This window comes from Vigna radiata, chromosome 8, assembly GCF_000741045.1.
Source record: "Vigna radiata var. radiata cultivar VC1973A chromosome 8, Vradiata_ver6, whole genome shotgun sequence".
In the NCBI taxonomy this organism is placed as follows: domain Eukaryota; kingdom Viridiplantae; phylum Streptophyta; class Magnoliopsida; order Fabales; family Fabaceae; genus Vigna; species Vigna radiata.
The window spans coordinates 44,889,851-44,914,320 of record NC_028358.1 but is presented as its reverse complement, the minus strand read 5'-3'; the positions used below and the strand labels follow the sequence as shown (position 1 = coordinate 44,914,320).

The 24,470-nt window shown below is 31.0% G+C and overlaps 5 protein-coding genes across 5 annotated transcripts; all 5 read left to right on the top strand.

Moving 5' to 3' along the window:
* The first annotated feature begins 367 nt into the window (after positions 1 to 367).
* Positions 368 to 1,353, top strand: LOC106770741. Its single transcript, XM_014656533.1, has 2 exons — positions 368 to 1,003; positions 1,273 to 1,353. The coding sequence occupies exons 1-2, from the start codon at positions 368 to 370 to the stop codon at positions 1,351 to 1,353; spliced, it is 717 nt and encodes a 238-aa protein (XP_014512019.1).
* Positions 1,354 to 3,871: 2,518 nt separating this feature from the next.
* LOC106770740 lies at positions 3,872 to 8,852 on the top strand. The gene is made up of 2 exons (XM_022784847.1): positions 3,872 to 4,501; positions 8,697 to 8,852. The coding sequence occupies exons 1-2, from the start codon at positions 3,872 to 3,874 to the stop codon at positions 8,850 to 8,852; spliced, it is 786 nt and encodes a 261-aa protein (XP_022640568.1).
* Positions 8,853 to 9,871: 1,019 nt separating this feature from the next.
* Positions 9,872 to 14,069, top strand: LOC111242294. Its single transcript, XM_022784846.1, has 4 exons — positions 9,872 to 9,970; positions 11,787 to 12,441; positions 12,758 to 13,263; positions 13,367 to 14,069. The coding sequence occupies exons 1-3, from the start codon at positions 9,872 to 9,874 to the stop codon at positions 12,772 to 12,774; spliced, it is 771 nt and encodes a 256-aa protein (XP_022640567.1). The 3' UTR covers positions 12,775 to 13,263; positions 13,367 to 14,069.
* A 4,771-nt stretch (positions 14,070 to 18,840) lies between these two features.
* LOC106770739 (protein LIKE COV 3-like) lies at positions 18,841 to 20,139 on the top strand. Its single transcript, XM_022784845.1, has 4 exons — positions 18,841 to 19,066; positions 19,194 to 19,334; positions 19,642 to 19,809; positions 19,901 to 20,139. The coding sequence occupies exons 1-4, from the start codon at positions 18,841 to 18,843 to the stop codon at positions 20,137 to 20,139; spliced, it is 774 nt and encodes a 257-aa protein (XP_022640566.1).
* A 3,147-nt stretch (positions 20,140 to 23,286) lies between these two features.
* On the top strand, positions 23,287 to 24,194 carry LOC106770737. Its single transcript, XM_014656530.1, has 2 exons — positions 23,287 to 23,910; positions 24,102 to 24,194. Exons 1-2 carry the CDS (start codon positions 23,287 to 23,289, stop codon positions 24,192 to 24,194), a joined length of 717 nt encoding a protein of 238 aa, XP_014512016.1.
* The last annotated feature ends 276 nt before the right edge of the window (positions 24,195 to 24,470 follow it).

Sequence of the window (24,470 nt, the reverse complement as noted above, 5' to 3'; positions counted from 1 at the left end):
ATATTTTATTATAGAATCTAATATATTGTAATATTTAGTTTGATTTGATAGAGATAACATAATTTGATTTGACATAGATAAAATAGTTTGTTTAAATCTTATTTTATTAGTTTTAGGTCCAATAATATTTAGTTTGATTTGATAGAGATAAAATAGGAATATTAGGTAGAATATTATTTTATGATAAATTAAGAAGATTTTATTTGTAAGACCGTTAATATTTTATTTTCAGATTTTATTTTTATTTTCGTAATATTTTAATTATCATTTCTATTTAAAGTTCTTCCATTATTAATAAACAGTAGACTCAACTTTTAGAAAAATATTTAAGTGTGTATCTTGAGATTTTCTTAACACTTCTATCAGCATGACATCTTCTTCCTCCAAATTGACTCTGAGATTGCTTATCGACACTAAGCGTGAGAAGGTTCTGTTCGCAGAAACATCAAAATTCGTTATAGACTCTTTCTTTAACTTGCTTTGCTTGCCCATTGCTACTATCATAAGGATTCTCAACAAGAATCAAATGGTTGGTAGCTTAGGCAATCTCTATCAAAGTGTTGAAAATCTGGATGAAACTTACATGCAACTAGACCAACATAAAGATCTACTGTTGAAACCAAATGCCCCCATGTCTTCACTAATATCTGGTCTTCTTCCTTCAGTTAATGATAGTTCTTCCAAGAGTTCTTCCAACGACTCTACGAATGTATTCTACCGGTGCCCACATCACTATGATCACGTCACATGTGATAACACTACTCGTTGTTCTACTTGTAGCACATCTATGAACTCGCAAATGATTTTTGTTGGTGAAAAGGTTGCAAATGAAATTTCTGCCGAGAAGAGTGGTTTTGTGCAAGAGGTAGTAACGTATATGGTGATGGATGATTTAGTGATTCAACCGATGTCATTTATATCAGGCATTACGCTACTTAAAAAATTCAACGTCAAAGAGGTTGGCGTCTTGCAGGAAAAGGTGGTCGAGTTAGACATGAAACAGGCATGTTTTTGTTTTTAAAATATGAAGATATCATTATCTCTCTTCAGGTTTAAAATATATGAATTTACTTATAATTTAATATACACAGAGTAAAGTGTTTTGTGGATCTCTTTTATATATATATATATATATATATATATATATATATATATATATATATATATATATATATATATATATATATATATATATATATATATATATGCTGGAGTTTTTTTTTTAACTGACAATGGACATAATTCATTAATTTTCTTTTCTTTGTATTATAGGGCGTGAATCTTCTGAAGGCTTCTTTGCAGTCGAAGACAGTTTTGACTGATGTTTTTCTCAAGAATCATTCTTTAACTTAGGGTTTAATACATTCTAGTTAATATCTTATTTTAAGTCAATATTCAATGCATGAAATTGTGGTCTTTTTTATGGTTCATAAATTCTTAAATATTTATTGAAAATGTTTAAATCTAATTCAGTATTATAAAATCAGTTTAAAAAATTATATATATATATATATATATATATATATATTTATATTTATATATATATATATATATATATATATATATATATATATATTATAATTAAAGAAAACCTTGATTCAAATTCCAAACTCATTGTAAAGTTAAGATCTTGTTGGTTAATCATAAATTGACAGTTTTAATGAGTATTTAATGTGTTAAGAGTTTTGAATGGGTTTTTTTTGTTAAGAGATGTTGGTTTCACAAATTCCACCAAGCGAATATGGATTTTTTTTTTATCATATGCAAATTTCATAATATTTCTTTCCTTTCTGATTAATGGTTAGGTAAATTGTGAAAAGTTTAGTTTTTTGATTCATGTTTTTTATTTTATTCTTTTTTTCTCAGGGTGGGGATTTGCTCAAGGCTTCTCCGGAGTCAAAGATGGTGTTGACAAGTTTTTTTCAAGAACATCATTGTTATAAAAACATTATGTTTGAAATTTATTTACTCAATCGTACAAAATGCGAGGAAAATAAAGTGGTTCATAGGTATCAATTTTTATTTTCGCGTCCATTGAGATCTTTTTGAAATAATTTTGCAGCACTCACTTAACTTCTTTACGTTATATATTTATTTTAATCTTTAGAGACTGAAAAATCCGATTCCAGTTTTTTCTTTTTGGTTTTAGTGCTGTGTAATTCTCTTGCGTTGTTAAAACATCAAAATGAATGTATTTTGAAGTAACAACATAAAAAACATACATGATTAGTAGTTATATACAGCACCCTATGCCTACAACAATTTTTAATTTTAATATCTTTGTGGTAAAAATTATATTGGAATTTACTTTTTAATTTCTAGAAGTTTAAAACTCAACTTTCAATTTTAATCATACTTTATTATAAATATTTCGGTGAACACATTTAATGGCAAAGTATTTACTTCACTCGGAATCTTATTAAGTTTGCAGGAAAATTGAGTTTTTAATTATTTGTATTTTATTTAAATATTAAGATCTATAACAAAATTTTACTTGAAAAAGGTTATGTGTGATTTTGACAGTAGTTTTGAAAATACAATTCCTATTTTCGTGTATGCACTTTTGTTCTTATTTATTTTGAAAATAAAAGGTTTAATGTCTCAATAGGTCCTATTTTAATTAAGAATCTCAAACAGATCCCTTTCTTTATCGGCATCTCAATCAAGTCCTTATTTTCTTAAAATTGAATCAAATAAGGTTTTTCCGTCAAATTGAGATGATGTCGTTAAGAAGGGTATGTTGACCGTGTAGTTTTTTATTACGTGGCATTAAAAACGTGACTGAATTGTATTTTTTTATTCTTGAATTGAAAAATGAAATACCAGGTAATAAAAAACTACACTGTCAGTCTACCCTTCCTAATCATCATCTCAATTTGACGGAAATGTCCTATTTGATTCAATTTTACAAAAATAAGGATTCAATTGAGAAGCCGAAAAAAAAAAAGGGACCTATTTAAGATTAGGGAGACAATAAACCAAAATAAAAAGCATTTTACATTTCTTTCATCTTTAACGAGGGTGGATGTGAGTATGATACGAAATACCATGGGCATATTTGTTAACTTTGCTAGTTTGATACGAAAAAGGAAACTTTTGAACCCCTTTTAGCAAAACTCGGAATCTCTAAGAAAAAAAGTTAAATACGCAAAAATGTGAGCATAGTATATAGTATATTTTTAAATTTTAACTTGCTATATATATATATATATATATAATAAAGTATTTGGTTGAATAAGAGGAAATCACTTTTCATCAATCTTTCTGTCCATATATATTTCTAGTTTGTCACTGTCACGCGTAGAATTTGGACGTTTATTTGAGATTTGCTAACGATGATAAGACGTTAAAAAAATGAAGGTTACATACATTTAGGGTTCATAAATACTTACATATATGGACGTTTGATCCTTTACAACATGTAAAAAATATATATAATGCCGCTAATTTCGTCTTAAATATTCTTTTAACCCATTAGTTAATGAGAAAATCATATCGTCCCTAATAAAATATTAACTTAAGATATATACTTTTTGTGTTTTTGTGTGAGTAAATAAAATCCAAAAGATCATACAAACATTCAAAAAGGTTACGAAAAACAACTAGACGTTGTAAATATAAAGAGACAGAAACGATTACGCTGTCCTATTAAATTTTGCACTACTTTATTGATTCATTCACTTTTTTTCTTTGTTCTTGGCCATGCATACCGTTTCACTTTCTTTCTGGAGTATTAATAAGCAATGAAAGAAATCCTTTCTAAATTCCAAACTCACCACAAATATGAATTTCATTATTTATATATATAGCTATCGACAATCAGATATAGGTCAAAACCTGTAATAGAGTATAACACCTCATCTATCAAAGCATGGCATCTTCTTCCTCCAAATTGACTTTGAAATTGCTTATCGACGCTAAGCGTGAGAAGGTGCTGTTCGCAGAAGCATCAAAAACGGTTGTAGACTTTCTCTTCAACTTGCTTTGTTTGCCTATTGGTACTGTCATAAGGATTCTCAAAAAGAATCAAATGGTTGGTTGTTTAGCCAATCTCTATCAAAGTGTTGAAAATCTGGATGAAACTTACATGCAACCAACCCTGCATAAGGATATACTGTTGAAACCAAGTGCCTCCGTTTCTTCACAAATCTCTGGCCTTCTTCCTTCAGTTAAGGATAGTTATTCCACAAACTCTACGAATGTGTTCTACAGGTGCCCAAATCACTATGGTCACGTCACATGTGATTACACCACTCGTTGTCCTGATCGCTATTGTGGCAGTTCTATGAACTCGCAAATGACTTTTGTTGGTGAAAAGGTTGCAAATGAAATTTCTGCCAACAGTAGTGGTTTTGTAAAAGAAGTAGTAACATACATGGTGATGGATGATTTAATAATTCAGCCCATGTCAAGCATATCAAGCATTACCCTACTTAACAAATTCAACGTCAAGGAAGTTGGCGTCTTGCAGGAAAAGGTGGTCGAGTTGGACATGAAACAGGTATGTTTTGTTCTTAAAATATGAATATATCATTATCTCTCTTCAGGTTTAAAATATCTTAATTTACTTTAATTTCATATGCACAGTAAAGTGTTTCGTGAATCTCTTACATATATGTTGGAGTTTTCTTTTTTTAACTTAATGGATCATGGTTCATTAATTTCTTTTATTGTTTTGTTTTATTTAACTAATAATCATCATGGTTTATTAATTTCTTTTCTTCATAATCTATATAGGGTGTGAATATTCTGAAGGCTTCTCTGCAGTCGAAGACGATTTTGACAGATATTTTTCTCAAGAATCATTCTGCGCCATAGGGTTTCACATGGAGTAATATCTTATTTTAAGTCAATAACCAATGCATGAATTGTAGTCTTGGACTATATAATTACAGTATTTTTATAATTATTATCGTAAAATATTCTCTTCCTTTTTTTGTTTGAAACGGTCAAATAATTATAAGCGCGATGGCAAACAAATTGTTATTCCGTTTTAAATTGAGTATAATATATATGTAACATTTTTTATTTGTATAAAAAAATGACACATCAACCATCATAATATCAATTTAAACCATGGAATAAAAAAGTGGTCAAAGAGAAAAGAGTAAAACTTTCAATAAATTTTTTGAAAAGAGAATTTGTTAAGATGATTGGCCGGAGTGGTAAACTCAATAAAATTAAGTTGGACGAAGAAAAGTTTGATAAACTCGGAAAGCTTAATTTCATCATAGTAGTGGTCATGAATTATGATAACTTTAATTTAATTGAAAATTATTATCACTTTTAATAATTTTTCTTTTAACTATTTTATAAAGTAAGTGGTCATCAATCTTAATAACTTCTTAGAATTTTTATATAAAGAAGTCGCCGTATAGTTCAATTAAAAATTGTCATCACTTTTTAATGACTTTTTATCAATATTTTAGAAAGAAGTCATTTATGTGGACTTCATCTTTTTAAAATTTTCATAAAAAAAAAGTCACCATGTTTCCTTATTGTATTATAAATTTGAAGTCAATTGTTTTTTATTCATAGTTTATGGGATTTTTTTTTTTAAATTTTCTAAAGAGAAGAGAATCTTATCCGGAATACTCCTAAGTTGGTGTCCTACAAAATTTCTTAACTAGTTTGGATGTTGAATATTCTCTGGAAGAAGATCTTTCTGTCCATATATATTTCTAGTTTGTCACTGTTACGCGTAGAATTTGGACGTTTTGAAGTAATTTTAAGTTTTAGAGATGTAAACAGTAAGTTATGGCAATAATTTTTGTTAACGAAGGTTACATACTTTTAGGGTTCATAGACACTTACATATGGACGTTTGCTCCTTTACAACATGTAAAACATAAGTCTGAAAATATTCTTTTAACCCATTACTTAATGAGAAAATCATAACACATCCCTAATAAAATGCTAACTTAAGATATATACTTTTTTTCGTGAGTAAATGAAATTCTAATATTCGTTAATAATAAGTTTTTCACATAAACATTCCAAAAGGTCACGAAAAATGATTGTAGATACATAAAGAGACAGAAACGATACGCTGTCGCATTAAATTTTGCACACTACTTTATTGATTCATTTACTTATTTTCTTTTTGGAGTGGTTATAAGCAACGAAAGAAAAACTTTCCAAATTTCAAACTCACAATTTCATTATTTATATATAAATGTCCACAATCACTTATAATAGAGCATAGCATTTCATCTATCAGCATGGCATATTCTTTCTCCAAATTAATTCTGAAATTGCTTATCGACGCAAAGCGTAAGAAAGTCCTGTTCGCAGAAACATCAAAAGCGGTTGTAGACTTTCTCTTTAACTTGCTCTGTTTGTCCGTTGGCATTGTCATAAGGATTCTCAACAAGAATCAAATGGTTGGCTGCTTAGCCAAACTCTATCAAAGTGTTGAAAATCTGGATAAAACTTACATGCAACCAACCTTGCATAAAGATATACTGTTGAAACCAAGTGCCTCCATTTCTTCACAAACCTCTGGCCTTATTCCTTCAGTTAAGGACAGTTCTTCCGCAGACTCGCTGCCATGTCACAATGGTCACGTCAGATGTGATAACACCACTCGCTGCCATGGAAACAACTGTACTTATTATATGAAAGTTGTCGTGCCTTACATGGTGATGGATGATTTAGTGATTCAGCCCATGTCAAACATATCAAGCATTATTTAACATATTCAACGTCAAAGAGGTTGGCGCCTTGCAGAAAAAGATGGTCCAGTTGAACATGAACCAAACATGTTTTGATATCATTTAATATGCATAATATAAAAGATTTCGTAAATCTCTTACACATGTTGGTGTTTTCTCCTTTTGTAGAAAATAATTTTTTTTTTTCAAAAACATTATTTTTTTTCTTACAATTTTGTTGGATTTAAACTATACTTTAATCTCAACTTTTTGGCATCTTATATGTGAGTTTTAGAAGAAACTTTCTTTTCCGAGAAACCAGAATTGATGTTCAAATTTATCTGTCCTCTTTGATTATATTTTCTTTAGGAGGATTGTGATTTTTTACTTCATGTTTGGAGTGTGGTGTATGATGGTATGAATTTTTATATACGAAACAATTTCTCTTCTTCCAAAGTGTGGTTAAATCCATTGAGAGGAGAATTTTGAAAATTATTTTTTTCCTTTTATGACCTAGTTTTGGAGATGAGCAAAATAAATTGTAATAAAATGTACTTTTAAAATCAAAAACTAATTTCTTTAAATTAAACTAACTAAAAAAATTAGTTCAAATAAACTTAACTGAACCATTTTTATTTCTGTCAAACTGTAACGGTACTATTTATCATAATATTAAATTTATCTTTACTACTTTTTTTTTATCATTTAAAGATTATTATAAATAACTTTTAAATTAATACGGATTGAATTAATAACTACAACGGTTTATTATTAATTTGAAGATACAAAAGTCTAATATTTGATTCTAGTATTAAATATAATTTATTAATAATATAAGTTTTTTTATAGATTAAAAACTCAATCTCTAAAAAATATCTGTGTTTGGATGATTCGAAATATTTTTATTTTGGCACTTAGCATGATAACACTAAAATTTGCAGGCCTATCTATTTATTGATTGATATTGATATTATTTCTTTTCGTTGTTGGCCATTCATGCATTCCGTTTCGCTTGCATGAGTAGTTAAGAAGTAATGAAAGAAAACCTTGATTCAACACCAAGCTATGACCTTGATTTATGATTTATGGGTAAGTTTTAATTTATTTTTGAAAAAGTTTTTCTTTAAGAAATTCACTCAAAATAAAAGAAAAATTGAAAATTTTATTATATTTAAATTAATATTTTTATATCATATTTATTATTATGCTATTAAAATAATATAATATATAATTTAATATAGTTATTAATTATAATTTATTTATTAATTTTATCAATTTTTTAAAGAAAAAAGTTTATAATATTTAATAAAATAGTAATCATAGTAATAAAATTTCAGACATAATAAAATAAACATGAAGTTTAATCAATGTGAGGATATATAGTTTATTAATGCTATCTACAAAAGTTACTGTAGATAGAAAAACAACTACAAGAGACAGAAACGATTACGCTGTCCAAGTAAATTTTGCACACTACTTTATCGATTCATTCATTTATTTTCTTTCTGGAGTATTTAATAAGCAATGAAAGAAAACCTTGACTCAACCTAATGGCTACCTCTCGATCCAAATTCCAATTTCATCACAAATATATGAATTTCATTATTTATATATAGCTGTCGAAAGTCACATTTAGGTTAAGACCTATAATAGAGCATAACACCTCATCTATTAGCATGACATCTTCCTCTAAATTGACTCTGAAATTGCTTGCTCTGTTTGCCCATCGGTACTGTCATAAAGATTCTTAACAAGAATCAAATGGTTGGTAGTTTAAGCAATCTCTACGAAAGTGTTGAGAATATAGTTGAAACTTACATACAACCAGACCACAATAAAGATCTACTGTTGAAACCAAGTATCCCATGTCTTCACAAATCTGTGGTCTTCTTCCTTCAGTTAATGACACTTTTTCCAAAAACTCCACAAATGTGTTCTACAGGTGCCCCAGTCACTTTTCTCACGTCACATGTGATAACACCACTGTTTTCCTACTTATTGTGGGGGTATATGAACTCGCCATTGATTTTTGTTGGTGAAAAGGTTGCAAATGAAATTTCTTCTGACAAGGGTGGTTTTGTGAAAGAAGTGGTAACGTATATGGTGATGGATGATTTAGTGATTCAGCCTATGTCAAGCATATCAAGCCTTACCCTACTTAACAAATTCAACGTGAAAGAAGTTCGCGTCTTGCAGTAAAAGGTGGTCGAGTTGGACATGAACCAGGCATGTTTTGAAATTATTATTTAGGTTTAAAATATCTTAAATTTACTTCTAATTTAATATGCACTGCGTAAAGGGTTTCATGAATCTCTTACACATATTTTGAAATTTTCTTTTTTTTATTTTCTTTAACTATAATAATGCATCATGGTTCATTAATTTATTTTCTTCATAGGGCGTGAATCTTCTGAAGGCTTCTCTGCAATCAAAGACGGTTTTGACTGATGTTTTTCTCAAGAGTCATTCTTCGGCTTAGGGTTTCACACCTTGTACTGCAGAGAAGCCTTCAGATGATTCACACCCTGTACAATATGAAGAAAAGAAATTATTGAACCATGATCCATTGTCAGTAAAAAAAACAAAAAACAAAACTCCAGCAATATGTAAGAGATCCACGAAACACTTTACTTTGTGCATATTAAATTAGAAGTAAATTCATATATTTTAAACCTGAAGAGCGATAATGATATCTTCATATTTTAAAAACAAAACTTGTCTGGTTCATGTCCAACTTGACCACCTTTACCTCCAAGTCGTCAAGATCTTTCACGTTGAATTTGTTAAGTAGAGTAGCAAATGAAATGTTTGACAGGGGCTGAATTGTCAGATCATCCATCACTATGTAAGTTACTACCTCTTCCACAAAACCACTCTTGTTGGCAGAAATTTCATTTGCAACCTTTTTACCAATAAAAATCAATTGTGAGTTTATAGATGCCCTACAAGTAGGACAATGAGTGGTGTTATCACATGTGACATGACCATAGTGATTGTGGCACCAGTAGAACACATCCACGGAGTTTTTTGAAGAAGTGTCATTAACTAAAGGAAGAAGACCAGAGATTCGTGAAGACATGGGGGCACTTGGTTTCAACACTAGATCCTTATCCTGGTCTGGTTGCATGTAAGTTTCATCCAGATTCTCAACACTTTCATAGAGATTGCCTAAGCTACCAATCATTTGATTCTTGTTGAAAATCCTTCTAACAATAACAATGGGCAAGCAGAGCAGGTTAAAGAGAAAGTCTACAACTGATTTTGATGTTTCTGCGAAAAGGACCTTCTCACGCTTAGTGTTGATAAGCAATTTCAGAGTCAATTTGGAGGAAAAGAAGCCATGTTCATAGAAGTGTTAGGAAAATCTCAAGATACACACTCAAATATTTTTCTAAAAATTGAGTCTACTGTTTATTGATAATTAGAGGACTTTAAATAAAAATGATAATTAAAATATTACGAAAATACAAATAAAATCTCCTTAATCTATCATAAAATAATATTCTACTGCTATTCCTATTTCATCTCTATCAAATCAAACTAAGTATTGCTACACCTAAAATTAGAGCCGTCAAAATGGGTCACAACCCGTCAAAATTGAATTTTTTTTGTGGGTCAAATTTCAACCCGGGTTGGCCCGCCAACCCACCTACCTAATTTTATTTTTTTAATTTATTATTTTATTTATGATACCCTAAATAATAAAATACTTTCTTCACTCACTGTGTATACCAAAAAAGTAACTTCTGCTCTCACAAATCACTCTCACGGAACTGGATCTTATATACGGTGCTGTCACTCTCACTTCTTCACTAAAATTCTTCAAGTAGTAGGTTTTTTTTATGTTTTTTGTGTTTGTTTTTGAATGACATTTGGATTATATTGTACTTCTTATTATTATTTTGAATTGTCTTCTATTTAAGATCATTTTTTGGGAGTGAAATGTGTTTAAATTTGAGTATAGAAAGTTTATAATTTTTTTTATTTAAAAAAATATCTAATTAAATGGGTTAGTGAGTCAACCCGTGGTGGATCGAGCCGGGTTCATATTTTTCTGGCTCGCTAATAAATGAGTCGGGTTGGGTGATTCACTAAGGGACCAACCCGTGGTGGGCCGTGTTGCAACTGGAGTCGCAACGGGACGACGATCCAAAAAAGAAACACGTTTTGAAAAAAGATATTGGAGTCGCCACCATAGTTTATTATGGAAAACTACGAAAAAACCATAAAATGATAAGGCAAGATCCACAAAACTCAGATTTTGGATTCGGGAGTCGGTTACGTGTAGGGAAGGTATTAACACCCTACAATGTCTGCCCTAAGGCAGTACCTTGAATTAGATACACGAATTGTGATGTGGGTTTCAAAATGTTGAATTATCCTGAAAGTTAAAACTTTAAAGAAAAAAATATATATTTTTTAATTTTTTGTTCTTGACGAGGATTGACCTACATATTCTCATATAGAACGAGAAATCAAGTCTATGTAGTTCTAGCTGAAAGATTGTTTGTTTGTTTGAAAATGTTTATATTTTTGTATTTTTATATAAAAAGAGGGGAAAGATTTTAACACAAGGCCTGCACGAACGATCGCACGTGTACTCTAACCTTTTAAAACATAATTTTATTATTTTTGTAAAAAGAAGAGAAAAAGGCGTTTAGTACAAGGCATACACGAACGGTCGTGCTTTAATCTTTTAAAAGGTATTTTTTTAGAATGGAAGGAAAAAAGGTTTTAGCACAACGCCATGTGCTTAAACTTTTAAAAATATTTTTGTAGTTTTCAATATTTATATACTTAAAAAGTAGACGATATCTAAAGCAGAAAAAAGAGAAAAAAGAAAGATAAAATAAAATAAAAAGTAAGATGATAAATAAAAAAACAAAATAATAAGTAGATAAAAAGGTGTGGAGGTACTTAAATAAGAAAAGAGGGTGTCCAAACTATTTTTCCTTTTATATATAGATTGGGCCTGAACCCAAATAAGATGAGGGTGGAAAGTTATAAGAGGGGGTGCGTGCCAAAGTAGAAGTAGGCTCAAGGCCTAAACCCTTATTGAGGGTTGTCAAATTTAATAAAAGGGCTCGAGGCCCAATCAAAAGAAGATGCGGAGGGGTGCGAGAATGAGAAAAGGGGTGTGCGGATGGGAAAGAGAGATTTTCTCCTGTTTTAATTAAAAAAAATAAAAAGAAAACGGAGCCCAGCAGCCTGGCCCAAGGGTTTCAGCAGAAACTTTTAGGGGTTCTTTCCTTCCTATCCCATTTCATCACTTGCCAGAAAACCCATCAGGGTCTATTTCGAGAAAGAAGAAGGAAACCTTCCTCCTCCACGATTCACGCGCATGCGGCTCCGCCAGCCTCCGTTCGAACGGCCACCACGAGAGACCTTCCTACAGGGCTGAAACATCGCCGGCGACGCGCCACTAGGGCCGCCGCTGTCTTCGGCCTCGGATCCCCTTCATCTTCCTTGCCCCTTTTCCCGTGCAAGGGAAGAGCTCGCCTTCCACCTTGCATCGTCGCCGTCGCTCAGACCGCGAACCAAAGTCGCGCTGGCGATGCATCTCACCGCCGAAGCCGTCGCCGCTCGCCCCCAGACGTCGCCGTCGACACCCATCAACAACAGGACCTGTCCGCGCGTGAGAGAGAAAAACCGTTCCTCCTCTGTGACAAACTTCCACCACCACGGGCGAAACCGGCTACCGTCGACAAAGTTGGCCACCGCTGTCTTCGCCGGAATTCGCTTCATCACCGGCGCCTTCAGCGCTGCTTTCCTTCCTCTCCATTCGAGGGTTTATTCCTTTTCTCTCAAACGCCAGATATTCCCAGCAATGTTCACAGCGGATGCCGAGGACGAAAACGTTTTTTTTTAATACCATTTATTGATTAGTTTTTTTATTGTTTGATGCTTCGTCTATTGTTTAATGCTTCGTCTATGGGATTGGAAACGGTGTGTTGTGTGCATATGAGTATGAGTGCGAGTAAGAGAGTGATAGTTGATGATGTATTTTTAAGGCGATGGGATAAGGTGGGTTGTTTCCAAGGACAAGCTTTGAGTGTATTGGCCTGGGATTCGTGATTTTGTTTGTTTGTTTGTTTTGATCGCAGGTGAAACATGGTCCTAAGATTAAAAAAGGGCGGATTGGTTTCATTCTCAGGTGTTTTCTGGATAGTGTAGGTTGAAGAGATGCGCTTGGAGAAGGGTATAGCACCGTGGAAGACCATAATAGGCCAAGAAGATGGTGCCAGTCAGAACAAGAAAAAGATGATGAATTTAGATTTTTGCTTTGGCTGGCTTACTGGTAAACAGTTGAACAAATTCTATGAATGTATCCGATGGGAGTTGGGGAAAGGGCTAAATAATGGTCAAGGAGGACATGTGCTCTCGGCATGGTATTTGTATCAGCAACAGGAAGGAGATACATACATGATCACAGCGAACAAGGATATAGAGTGAAACCAGAACCAGAAACATAAATCATCTAATACAGGCAAAATGACGGCAGTCTACAACCCAATAACATGAACATTTAAGCATGTGGATAATGAAAGTTTTTTAGACTGGGAGCTTACCTCTTGCCCGTATATCCTCTCCTCTCTGTAATTTCTAGCAAGTATTTCTTTTTTAACTTTCTGACCTTGTGCTTTCTCCACTTTGCTTTTTTAGCTATTTGACCTTGGACCTTCTTTATGATACAAAATTATTGTTGGTGCTAGATATGAGAGGAGTCAAGAAATCTTTCCTAAGCGGTGATGGTCGGGTGTTCAAGGTGAGTCTCCAATGCTCAAGCTGCAATGGAGAGGTGTTAGAGGTGAGTGATCGATGATGGTTATGGCGATGGGTGAATATGAGTTGTTAGTATTGACAGAGAAATGAGGAGAAGAGTTAGAATGATGGTGGAGGTGAATGATTGGGAGTGAAAGGGCAATGTGGTTGGGTGTTGGAGGTTTTTTTTTTTGAATCTGTATATGTGAATGGAGGAAGTGGATTCTGTTGAGCAGAGTGAATGGTGATGTTGAGAGTTTTTTCAATACTCAGACTGCCCTCTCATAACTTGGAGATGCGTTTTTGTTTTTTTTTTTTTTTTTTTTCTCTCTCTCAGCCAAAGGCGACTGAAATCACTCTGCCGCTCTTCCACTATCTTTCATGCTCGCACGCTACAGTGTGGAATGGTTGTTTTGTGCACCCAGCCAAGTCACCCTACTGCTGTATTTCCTCTTTCAAGTGAGCCAGCTAAAGATCGTAGGTGCATGCATGGCACAACAACCAAAGATTTGCACCAAAAGGAGATAGGGCGTGAAAAAACGAAAAGGAAAGCAGAGTTGCTTTTGTGATTTTTTCTCTTTTTTTTTTCTTTTTTTTTCTTTTCTTTTTAGATTTTTTTTTGTTTTGTTTTCTACAACTTTCAACATAAAAAATTAAATTAACAGAAGATAAAAATTAGCTAAAGGAAACTAACGTAAACAAATAAAAATGAAATAACTCTAAAAAATAAAAAAAAAAACTAATGAAAAAAAGAAAGAAAAAAAAGAGATTAAATAATATAAAGCGAAATAAAATAATAAAAACAAAATTAAAATGATAAAAGATATAAAATAAAGTAAGAAATGTAAAACAAAAAAAGAAATATATTATTTAGTCACATAGACAAAATTGGGTATTGACAGGCCGGGTCGAATCGATTTACTCGTTTTGACATCTCAACCTAAAATCATAATTACCTATTCTATCTTTATCAAATCAAACTAATTATTATTAAACCTAAAACTAATAAAATAAAATTTAAATAAACTATTTTATCTCTATCAAATCAAATTAAATATTAAAATATATTAGATTCTATAATAAAATATATAATTTTAGATTAAAAATTAATTTTAGATCTTGGAAAGCTAGAGGCAGTGGTTAGGATATTGGAAAGCAAGGCAATACAATCGAATCATGCATCAAATACTTAAGGCTCATCCGGATATGTATAATTGTCTAGCTATTGGTCGTCTTTGCAAATGCATAGTTCAGCTGGCCCATCCCCAACACTATGCAAGGTCAATCCCCCAATCTGTCTATGTTTAAACTCCAAAATTATAGACGAGGACCTTCCTCTACTCTCACCACTCACACTGTTCTCCTCTATATGAGTATGAACAATGCTTTGAGTGTCGGGATAGACAGACCATTTCAAAGCTCCCGACCTTATACAAACAACAACAATAGTTCTCCTAACATCACATATAGTCATCTCATCTTGAGATGTCTCGTTCAAGCACAATTTCATCAATTCAATTCAAGTATATAAACATACATTCATACACACATAATACTTCACATAACATCAGCAAGAAGTTCCTCCTTGAATTCTATTCCACATTTCCATTCATAATTGTACATGTCGATATATCCAAAATCTTTAGTCATGTCATAAAAACAACTCATACATACTCAGACATTACATATTTTCATATAAACATCACTTATTAACACAAATTTCTTTATAGCATATTATTATCAACACTTACGTAATTTAAAAGGCTTGGAGACCCTCACCAATGGCTCTAGAAGGGTCAAAAACCCCTAGAACGAACTAAAGAACGTCCAAAACGGACGTTCGGAATTCCCAAAACGTCTAAAACATCAAAAACACTCAATCTGCCACACATAATTCGCTCCGCGCACCCCCTTTGTGCGCTCAGCGAATTTTGTGTGCAGGAAAAGCTAAATTCTGCAGATTTTGACAACCAAACACCCCAAAATTTGTTCTAGACCACTTTCCCAACTTCTAAGACCCCTAATATGCGATTAAGACTTGTTTAGACATATCTAAAAGTTTCAAAATGATCTTACTACAATTCTGGTTGATTAAGATCCAATTCATGCCTAAAAACACCAATTTATTCAACTAAGTGACCCTAATTCAGTTCTACCATTTAGGACCTTATTTTTACCAATTTTACTATCCTAACAAGTTACAATTGATTACTCTAAGTTATCCAAACAGTCCAACAGAACCCATAACCTCAAATTCTCCAATTCACTACCTTACTTCCTCTAAAAGACCCTAAAACAGTACCAAACCACGAAGTTTCTGCCCGACACTTCTTACATGGTTTTATCACCACTAACATACACAATCCAGAAATCAAACACATTCTAGTACAGTTCATCAACAGTATCATTCCACAACACAACTTCAATTATTACGTAATAAAGTGTAAACGATTCTAGCACATGCACAATTCATAAAAACTATAGAAAAGAGTATCTAGCTCCCCTTACCTCAGTTTCTCGCAACAGAACAATCACTTGGAATTGCTCTAACAATAACCCCAGCAGTCACAGGACCTACAGGTGATACAGCACATCTCTTAGAGCTAGAATAAATTGAAAATGGAAGATAGGACACACCAAGCACATGCAACCAGTAAAGTTGCATGCCATAGGCTCTAGAACAGTTGAAGAAATGGGAAAAAGAGGCTTACAGGTTGGAATTGAAAAGCGATCGGTTTGAATTGAAGCCCCCTACGTTGCGAGCGCTTGAACACCTTCAGAATCAAAATTAAACGGTAAATTTTTCTAGAATTCTAAAGAGAAGGCAGAGAGGGTCTATGGCTAAAGAGTTCTCTGCTTTCTAGAGAGAGAGAGAGAGAGAGAGAGAGAGAGAGAGAGAAATGGAAATAGCTTAATGAATCAGAATTCTAAAAAAGCTCCCCCTCCAAGGCTAAGGCTCCCTTAAGTTATGGGTCTGGTTGCCTCAAATCATAGGCCCAATGACCCTAAACTTTTTCAGGTCCTTACATATTTTCTAGTAACTTGTTATAGACACTTTTTATTAATAAATGGTTAGATAATTATAGTTGTGTTAGAATAAGTCACAACCAACCAATACAAAATTCACTGTTGTTGTTATTAAAAATTACATAAACAATAAGCTATAAGGACAAAAGTTTTTCATTAAGATTAAAACTCTCTTGCGCACTGTGTTCGTCTTGAAAGATTTTATTATTCATTATCATTTGCACACGGATTAATGATTTCATGTGTGTTCGTTTTAAGGTATTTATTTAAAAGAAAAAAAAATGATTTGCAGAATTGATGGTTAATTCCATCTTTGTTATTATGTAGAGATTTTAGGTCTTGTTCACTTGAGTGAAGTTGAGGGAGAGTAATTAAGTGGATTTGAGAGTATTTGAAGATAATTTTTTTTGCAGTTTATTTTAGTGAATTTGGAAGTAATCGAGAGTGGATTTGGAAGTAAAGTTTGTGAAAATTAGTATAGTATTTAATTTATGTGAGAGATTAAAAGAAAATTACTTTCAAATCCACTCACGATTACTTTCAAATTCACTCAAATAAGCTACAAAAAAAAATTATCTTCAAATCTTCTCGAATTCACTCAATTACTCTCTCTCAAACCCATGCAAATAAACAAGGCCTTAAAGAATTAGATAATGTTTTTCTAAAAAACCAATTTTGTTCCTGTAAAATAATACATTCTTCTAATAGTTATCTTGAAAAATGCATACAGCATAATATGATGGATTCCAATAAAGAAAATCACTTCAACTAAACTTGAAAATTTCATTTTTATTAATTTTATTAATAATAATATAATAAAATTGTAATATTAATAATAATGTTATTATTAAATAATAATAATAATAATAAACTTACGTAGCCCTCTGCTTCTTCTCTGTTTTTTAGCCAAGACAATAAAGTTATATTTCATAGATTTTTTTTTCAGATTATCAGTACAATTTAATCTTTTAATTTGTATTTAAATTCAATAATTTTTTACAGAAATATCAAAGTTAGTTTTATTCAAGAAGATTTATTATTTCTTTATGAAAAATTGAAATTGAAATTAAAATTACAAAAAATTAAATTAAATTTTTATTTAAATATATTGTATTAATTATTTATTAATTATATTGTATTAAACTTAGTTATTTTTTAAAATATATTATATTAATTATTTAATTTTTTTAGTACAACTATTTCAAATAACTTTTGTCAAAAAATATATTATTTTTAAATATCATTTTTACCACTAAAAGTTATTGAAAGATATTAAAGTAGACAACATAATTTTATCAAATGAGTTCGTTTTAAAACTTGTGATTGGGAAACTAATGTCATCCTATACTAACTACAAACAATAGGTGAAATCCAGACACAATCAAAAGTTATTTCTAGAATTTATTACACACATTATCATTAAAGATATCAACAGGAAGCAAAATAATATATGATAGATCACTGGTTCCAAAAAAGGTATGAAAAGAAACTATAGGTCACAAAAAGAAAAAAACAATTTTCAAAATTCTTCGCTCAGTGGATCTAATTAACCACACTTAATAAGGAAAATTCCTTCGTATATGAAAATTGATACCATCATGCACCAAAGTACGACCCGAAGATGATAATGTGACAATTCTTATTCCTAGAAAGAGAAAGCTTCTTCTAAAACTCACGTATAAATGAGAAAAGTTGAGCATTTAAATCCAACAAAATTGCAAGACAAAATATAATGTTTTTGTAGAAAAAAATAATGTCATCATTGTCCCTTTATATTTAATATTTATGAAACTATCACTTAATCGAATTATTATGCTTACTCAAATACTAGTATTTTTATGTTTTTGTAAGTGGGTTCAAAATACATTCATGATATTTTAATAACACATTAAAAAAAAATTAATACACTAACATAAGGAGGAAAGCACTAAAAAAAAAGAAAAAGTCATTGATCGAATTTTTCAGTTATTTATAAAGATTAAATAAATATAAGTAATGATTATTTATTAGATTTAAATTTTTTACTTTCATTTTGAGACCACACTCTTAATATATAATATAAAGAAGTTGAGTGAGTGTTACAAAATTATTTTATAAAAGATCTGATAAATTTTTTCTAACTCTGTAATAATTTATAATTAGTCCGTTTTAAAAATATACAAATTAATAAAATAATAATACTTAATCTATTTTTATTATATTTTCTTTAACACAATGTAAATGGTAAAAAAGTTGCAAACAAATTTCGTAGAAGTAGGTAAATGAATTGCAAATATAATGTTTTTATGAAATAAAATTATGAAAATCACAGGAAGACAATGTTGCTATAAACTTCAAAACCGAAATGTAAAATAATAGAAACAATGGTGCCTTCGTCTTCTCTCACGGCGATGGTTCGATGACCCTTTACCTTCTTTTTCTTCTGTGGTGTCGTGGAGGAACAACCTCCAGAGGCTTTTTCTTCTTCCCGGAGCAGCACGCGACGGCGCAGGTGGTGGCGCAACCTTCTGCTTTTCGTTCTGCAGTGGTGGAGTTGGAGAGAAGTTTTGATGGCAGAGGCGTCGCGCTTCTTCTTTTTGCGCAGCATTGGCGGTTTCCGTGTTGCTGTTCTGCTTTTCCTGCAGGTCTGGGTAGGTACAAAGCTTCTTCTTCCTCCAACATTACGTCCAACACGCAACCAGTACTGTACTCACCATTATATTTTGAGTAATAATACTATTATTATTATTTACATGAATATCTGTTAAAAAGTTTCTGAAGAAGATTGTGATGTAATTTGCAGTGTCATTCTTCTTCCCATTGCAATAACATTTTATGTTACTTGGGGATTTATCCGATTTGTTGATGGTTTCTTCTCTCCAATATATAATCATCTAGGAATCAATATTTTTGGTAAGATTTTATTACCTAATTATTAGTAAACACATTTTTTTTAAAATCATTTTGGTTATAAATTTAAGACATACATAAATTCGATGTATAAGTTTATTCACTTAGAAAGATAAATTATTAGAAATATGGCATTTTTTAAAGTTATATGATTTAGGATGAAATTGTATCATTTGTTAAAAATGTTGTTCTTATTGTTTCTTTTATTTATATCTCTCACAAATTCAATTTTTTTGAAATAGTGTGTTAGATTGTTTGTAAGATATACTATTATCATGAACTTTAACAGAAAATTTTTCTCAATTTACAGGTCTTGGATTTTTAACTTCCATCACTTTTATATTTTTGGTTGGAATTTTCATGTCATCATGGTTAGGAATTTCACTTCTCACCCTTGGTGAATGGTTCATCAAGAAAATGCCTTTAGTAAGCTACATGTATGTTGCTTCTAAACAAATAAGTGTAGCAATATCACCTAGTATATTTCTCAACATATTATCACCTAACTCTATATCATTATTTTCGTGTTTGTTTAGCAAACTTTAAAAGCTTTGTTAATTAATTCATAGATCAAAGCTCAAATGCTTTCAAGGAAGTTGCGATCATAAGACACCCTCGTGTTGGTGAGTATGCAATTGGATTCATCACTTCTTCGGTGATACTAAGAAATAGAGATTATGATGAACTATTTTGTGTTTACGTTCCCATTAATCACTTGTACCTTGGAGATATTTATCTCATTGGCCCAAATGATATTCTAAGACCAAATTTGTCTGTTCGAGAAGGAATAGGTACGAATGTTCGATAAAATTAAATATGTTTTTAGTTTTAAATTTTAATGTGAAATTGAAATGTTTTTTTTATCTTCAATTTTGATATAATTTGTTTTTTAAATCAGAAAGCTTCAGAAGAAAAACTAGTAATTGGAGGAGAAGTTTGTATGTGGGGGCGAGACAGCTGATACATCAGACGTTCAACAAACAATATGGCCTCGAGCAGCAGCAGCAGGTTTGCTTCATTACTAATGCAAAGTTGTTCACCATTCTTGTATTGTTCTTTTTATCAGTTTTAGTATTGAAGCATAATCATTCCCTATGAATTGACACAGCTATGCTTTGTTTTGAAATATGTAAAGGCATATTTATAAACTATAATCATGTAAAGGACTCATGTATTCACCATTGCTTGTTTCCCACAGAACGACTATGGAGTCCTAGAGAATTTACTTCAGGAAAACATGCTAGAGTAACAGCACTGAAAAGGTTGCAATACTTCAGATGTCTCTTGAATAGACGTGGGGTTGCAGCTGCTCCTGTCACAAATTATTATGCTAGAACTCCTCCTGATGGTCCAGGCTCATGCTTGGTGCAGTAAAGTTATTCATCTGTGCATGTCTAGACTATTGTGAATGTAAACTCATGTTTATCTAGCTAGGAGTTAGTGAATGATAGATATTTGTGGTTCATTGACAGCATTCATAGTGTAAGTTATTGTCCAATTCAATAAACAATACCTGTTCTGTCCACCTGTTTATCTGTTTCCAAGTGCAAATTTTGTGATTAGGACTGGGTTTGAGTTAGGTTTAAAAGTCATTTATGATATGACAGCTATTGTCATTTACTATTTAACCGATGGATTTTGGATTTGCGGGGTGGCAAGAGTGTTTCTTTCGTTAAAAAGCAAAACAATTTAACAAGAGTGGGTGGTGGTGACGATGAAGCTTCCAGCAGTTGCGCTGTAAGAAGGAGACAAAGTGTGACGGCAGCTGAGTGGAGGATTCCGAAGACGATCATCTTAAAATAGGAAAAAGAAGCCACAGGTGTACAATAACAACAAGAATAGTAATAATATTACTATATTTAAACTAATTCCTCGTTCGTAATTTATTTCGATTTAATTTTTATTAATTTTATTTTATTTTAATATAATTTCTTCATTTTACTGATTATATTTTATATTAAATTATTTCTATGACTAGGATTAAAATAATAATTATATAATTTTTTCAATTAAAATAATGTCTTTAACCTATCAATCACATTTCATCGTTTTAATTAACTTTTATAAAATTTTCTCTCAATTCTTTTATTATTATTTTTCTAATTCAAATAATTTTCACTTTTATCTTTTTTTTTCTCTCAAGTTCATATTTAAAAACAAACACAGATTTATAAATTTTAGAGATCAATTTAGAATATATAATAATATGTAACTAAAATTTTGGCATAAATAAATTTTAATTTTAATTAATATATTAATTATGTTTTTTATTAATAAGAATTTTTTTCTAAATATTACTAATTTTTAATTTATAAAATGATATTTAATTTAAATAATTTCAGTTGCACGAGTTATGAATGAAAGCCACACCTCTCGCCCCGCTCTCTGCTATTTTCAGCCTCGTGGTCCAGTCCAGTGGGGTTCGTCCGAGTCCTCGGTTCCCTGTCAGAAGCACACCAATTCTTTTATTATTTTACTAAAATATAATTAGTAAAATGAAGAAATTATATTAAAATAAAATGAAATTAATATAAATACAATTCTTATAGGATGAAAAATATGTTATATTTTACTTTACGAGATGAAAAATATGTTATATTTTACTTTACGAGATGAAAAATATGATATAAATATATCCTTTTATTGCAGTATTAAAAACTTCATTGACGATGTTTTGTTTCTTTCTTAACAGAGTGTCGATCTGCTTAAATCTTCTCTGCAATAGAAGGCTGTTCTTACCAGCGTTTTCCTAAAAAAAAAATGTTTGTGATGCTAATGTTTTTGTTGTTTTTTTTTTCTCATTATTGGTGTTCTCTTTTGATGCTTTCTTGTTTAGATTTTTAGGTACAATATTAACTAATCCTTTATATCACATTTGGTATTAATATTATTGTATTTGTTTTGCTGCAATCTATTATATGATCGTGATTAAGTGTGTGACTCTGTGAGTGTCTCTCACGTATTTCTTCCTTAGTTTTTGTGTAAGTTGAGGTGGCGACAATTATATTATTATTTTTTATATCATTTTTACTTGACTTATTTAAAATGAAAATTAATGAATGTGTATTTTTCTCAAAGGGTTTTAATTTAAAAGAAATAAATATATACATATATAGTTTGCAACTGTTACCGTAGAATTTGGACGTTAATTTGAGATATGCTAACGAAGAGACGTATAGTTACTGAAAATACGTTAAAAAAAATGATACTTACATGTATGGACGTTTGATCCTTTACAACATGTAAAAAATATATATAATGCCGCTAATTTCGTCTTAAAATATTCTTTTAAACCATTAGTTAATGAGAAAATCATCCGTCTCCAACAAAACATAAATGAATTCGGAGATAAGTAGATTTAGAGAAGATTTTAAGGTGAATTTTTTTGTTGGTTATTTAAGTAGATTTAGAGATAAGTAAGACTGAATTTGCAAGTAAAGTTTGTAAGAATTAGTGTAGGATTTAATTAATGTGACAAATTAAAAAAATTTACTTCTAAATCCTCTCAAATTCCCTTAATTACTCTCCCCTAAATTCATCCATTTAAGTGAACAAAGTATAACTTAAGATATATACCTTTTGTGTTTTTGTGTTAAATAAAATTATAATATTTGTTAGTGATAGGTTTTTCATAAAAACTAATTCTAAAAGATCATGTAAACATTACAAAAGGTTACGAAAAATGATTGTAGATGTTGTCAATATAAAGAGACAGAAACGATTATGCTGTCCCATTAAATTTTGCGCACTACTTTATTGATTCATTTATTTATTTTCTTTGTTCTTGGCCATGCATACCGTTTCCCTTTCTTTATGGAGTATTAATAAGCAAGGAAAGAAAACCTTTCCAAATACCAAACTCACCACAAATATGAATTTCATTATTTATATATAGCTATCAACAATCAGATATAGATTAAGACATGTAATAGAGCATAACACTTAATCTATCAGCATGGCATCTTCTTCCTCCAAATTGACTCTGAAATTGCTTATCGATTCTAAGCGTGAGAAGGTCCTGTTTGCAAAAGCATCAAAAGCTATTGTAGATTTTTTCTTTAACTTGCTCTGCTTGCCCATTGGTACTGTCATCAGGATTCTCAACAAGAATCAAATGGTTGGTAGTTTAGCCAATCTCTATGAAAGTGTTGAGAATCTGGATGAAACTTACATGCAACCAGACCAGAATAAGGATCTCCTGTTGAAGCCAAGTGCCTCCATGTCTTCAAAAATCTCTGGTCTTCTTCCTTCAGTTAATGACAGTTCTTCCAACAACTTTGTGAATGTGTTCTATCGGTGCCAAAGTCATTATAGTCGCGTCACATGTGATAACAACACTCGTTGTCCTGATTGTAATAGACCTATGAACTCGCAAATGATTTTTATTGGTGAAAAGGTTGCAAATGAAATTTCTGCTGAGAAGAATGGTTTTGTGAAAGGGGTAGTAACTTACATGGTGATGGATGATTTAGCGATTCAGCCCATGTCAAGCATATCAAGCATTACCCTACTTAACAAATTCAACGTCAAAGAGGTTGGCACCTTGCAGGAAACAGTGGTCGAGTTGGACATGAACCAGGCATGTTTTGTTTTTAAAATATGAAGATATCATTATCGCTCTTCAAGTTTAAAATATCTTAATTTACTTCTAGTTTAATATGCACGAAAGTAAAGTGTTTTGTGAATCTCTTACACATATGTTGGAGTTTTCTTTTTTTAACTAACAATATGGATCATGTTTCATTAATTTGTTTTATTTATTTTGTACAGGGTGTGAATCTTCTAAAGGCTTCTCTGGAGTCGAAGACAGTTTTGACTAATGTTTTTCTCAATAATCACATGCATTGCTCTCGAGCAATATAATATTTTAACAATTTTTTTATAATAATATTTTGACAATAATCATGTCATTATTAAATAATTACAAATTATTCACGTATAAGTTGTCAAAATATTATTAAAAAATTGTTAAAGAAAACATACATGAGTAGTATTTTATTTTAAATCAATAATCACTGCATGAATTGTAGTCTTCGACTATATAATTACAATATATTTATAATTGTTATCATAAAATATTCTCTTCCTTTTTCGTTATAATTGCCATGGCAAAGAAATTGTGATTACCTTTTATATTAT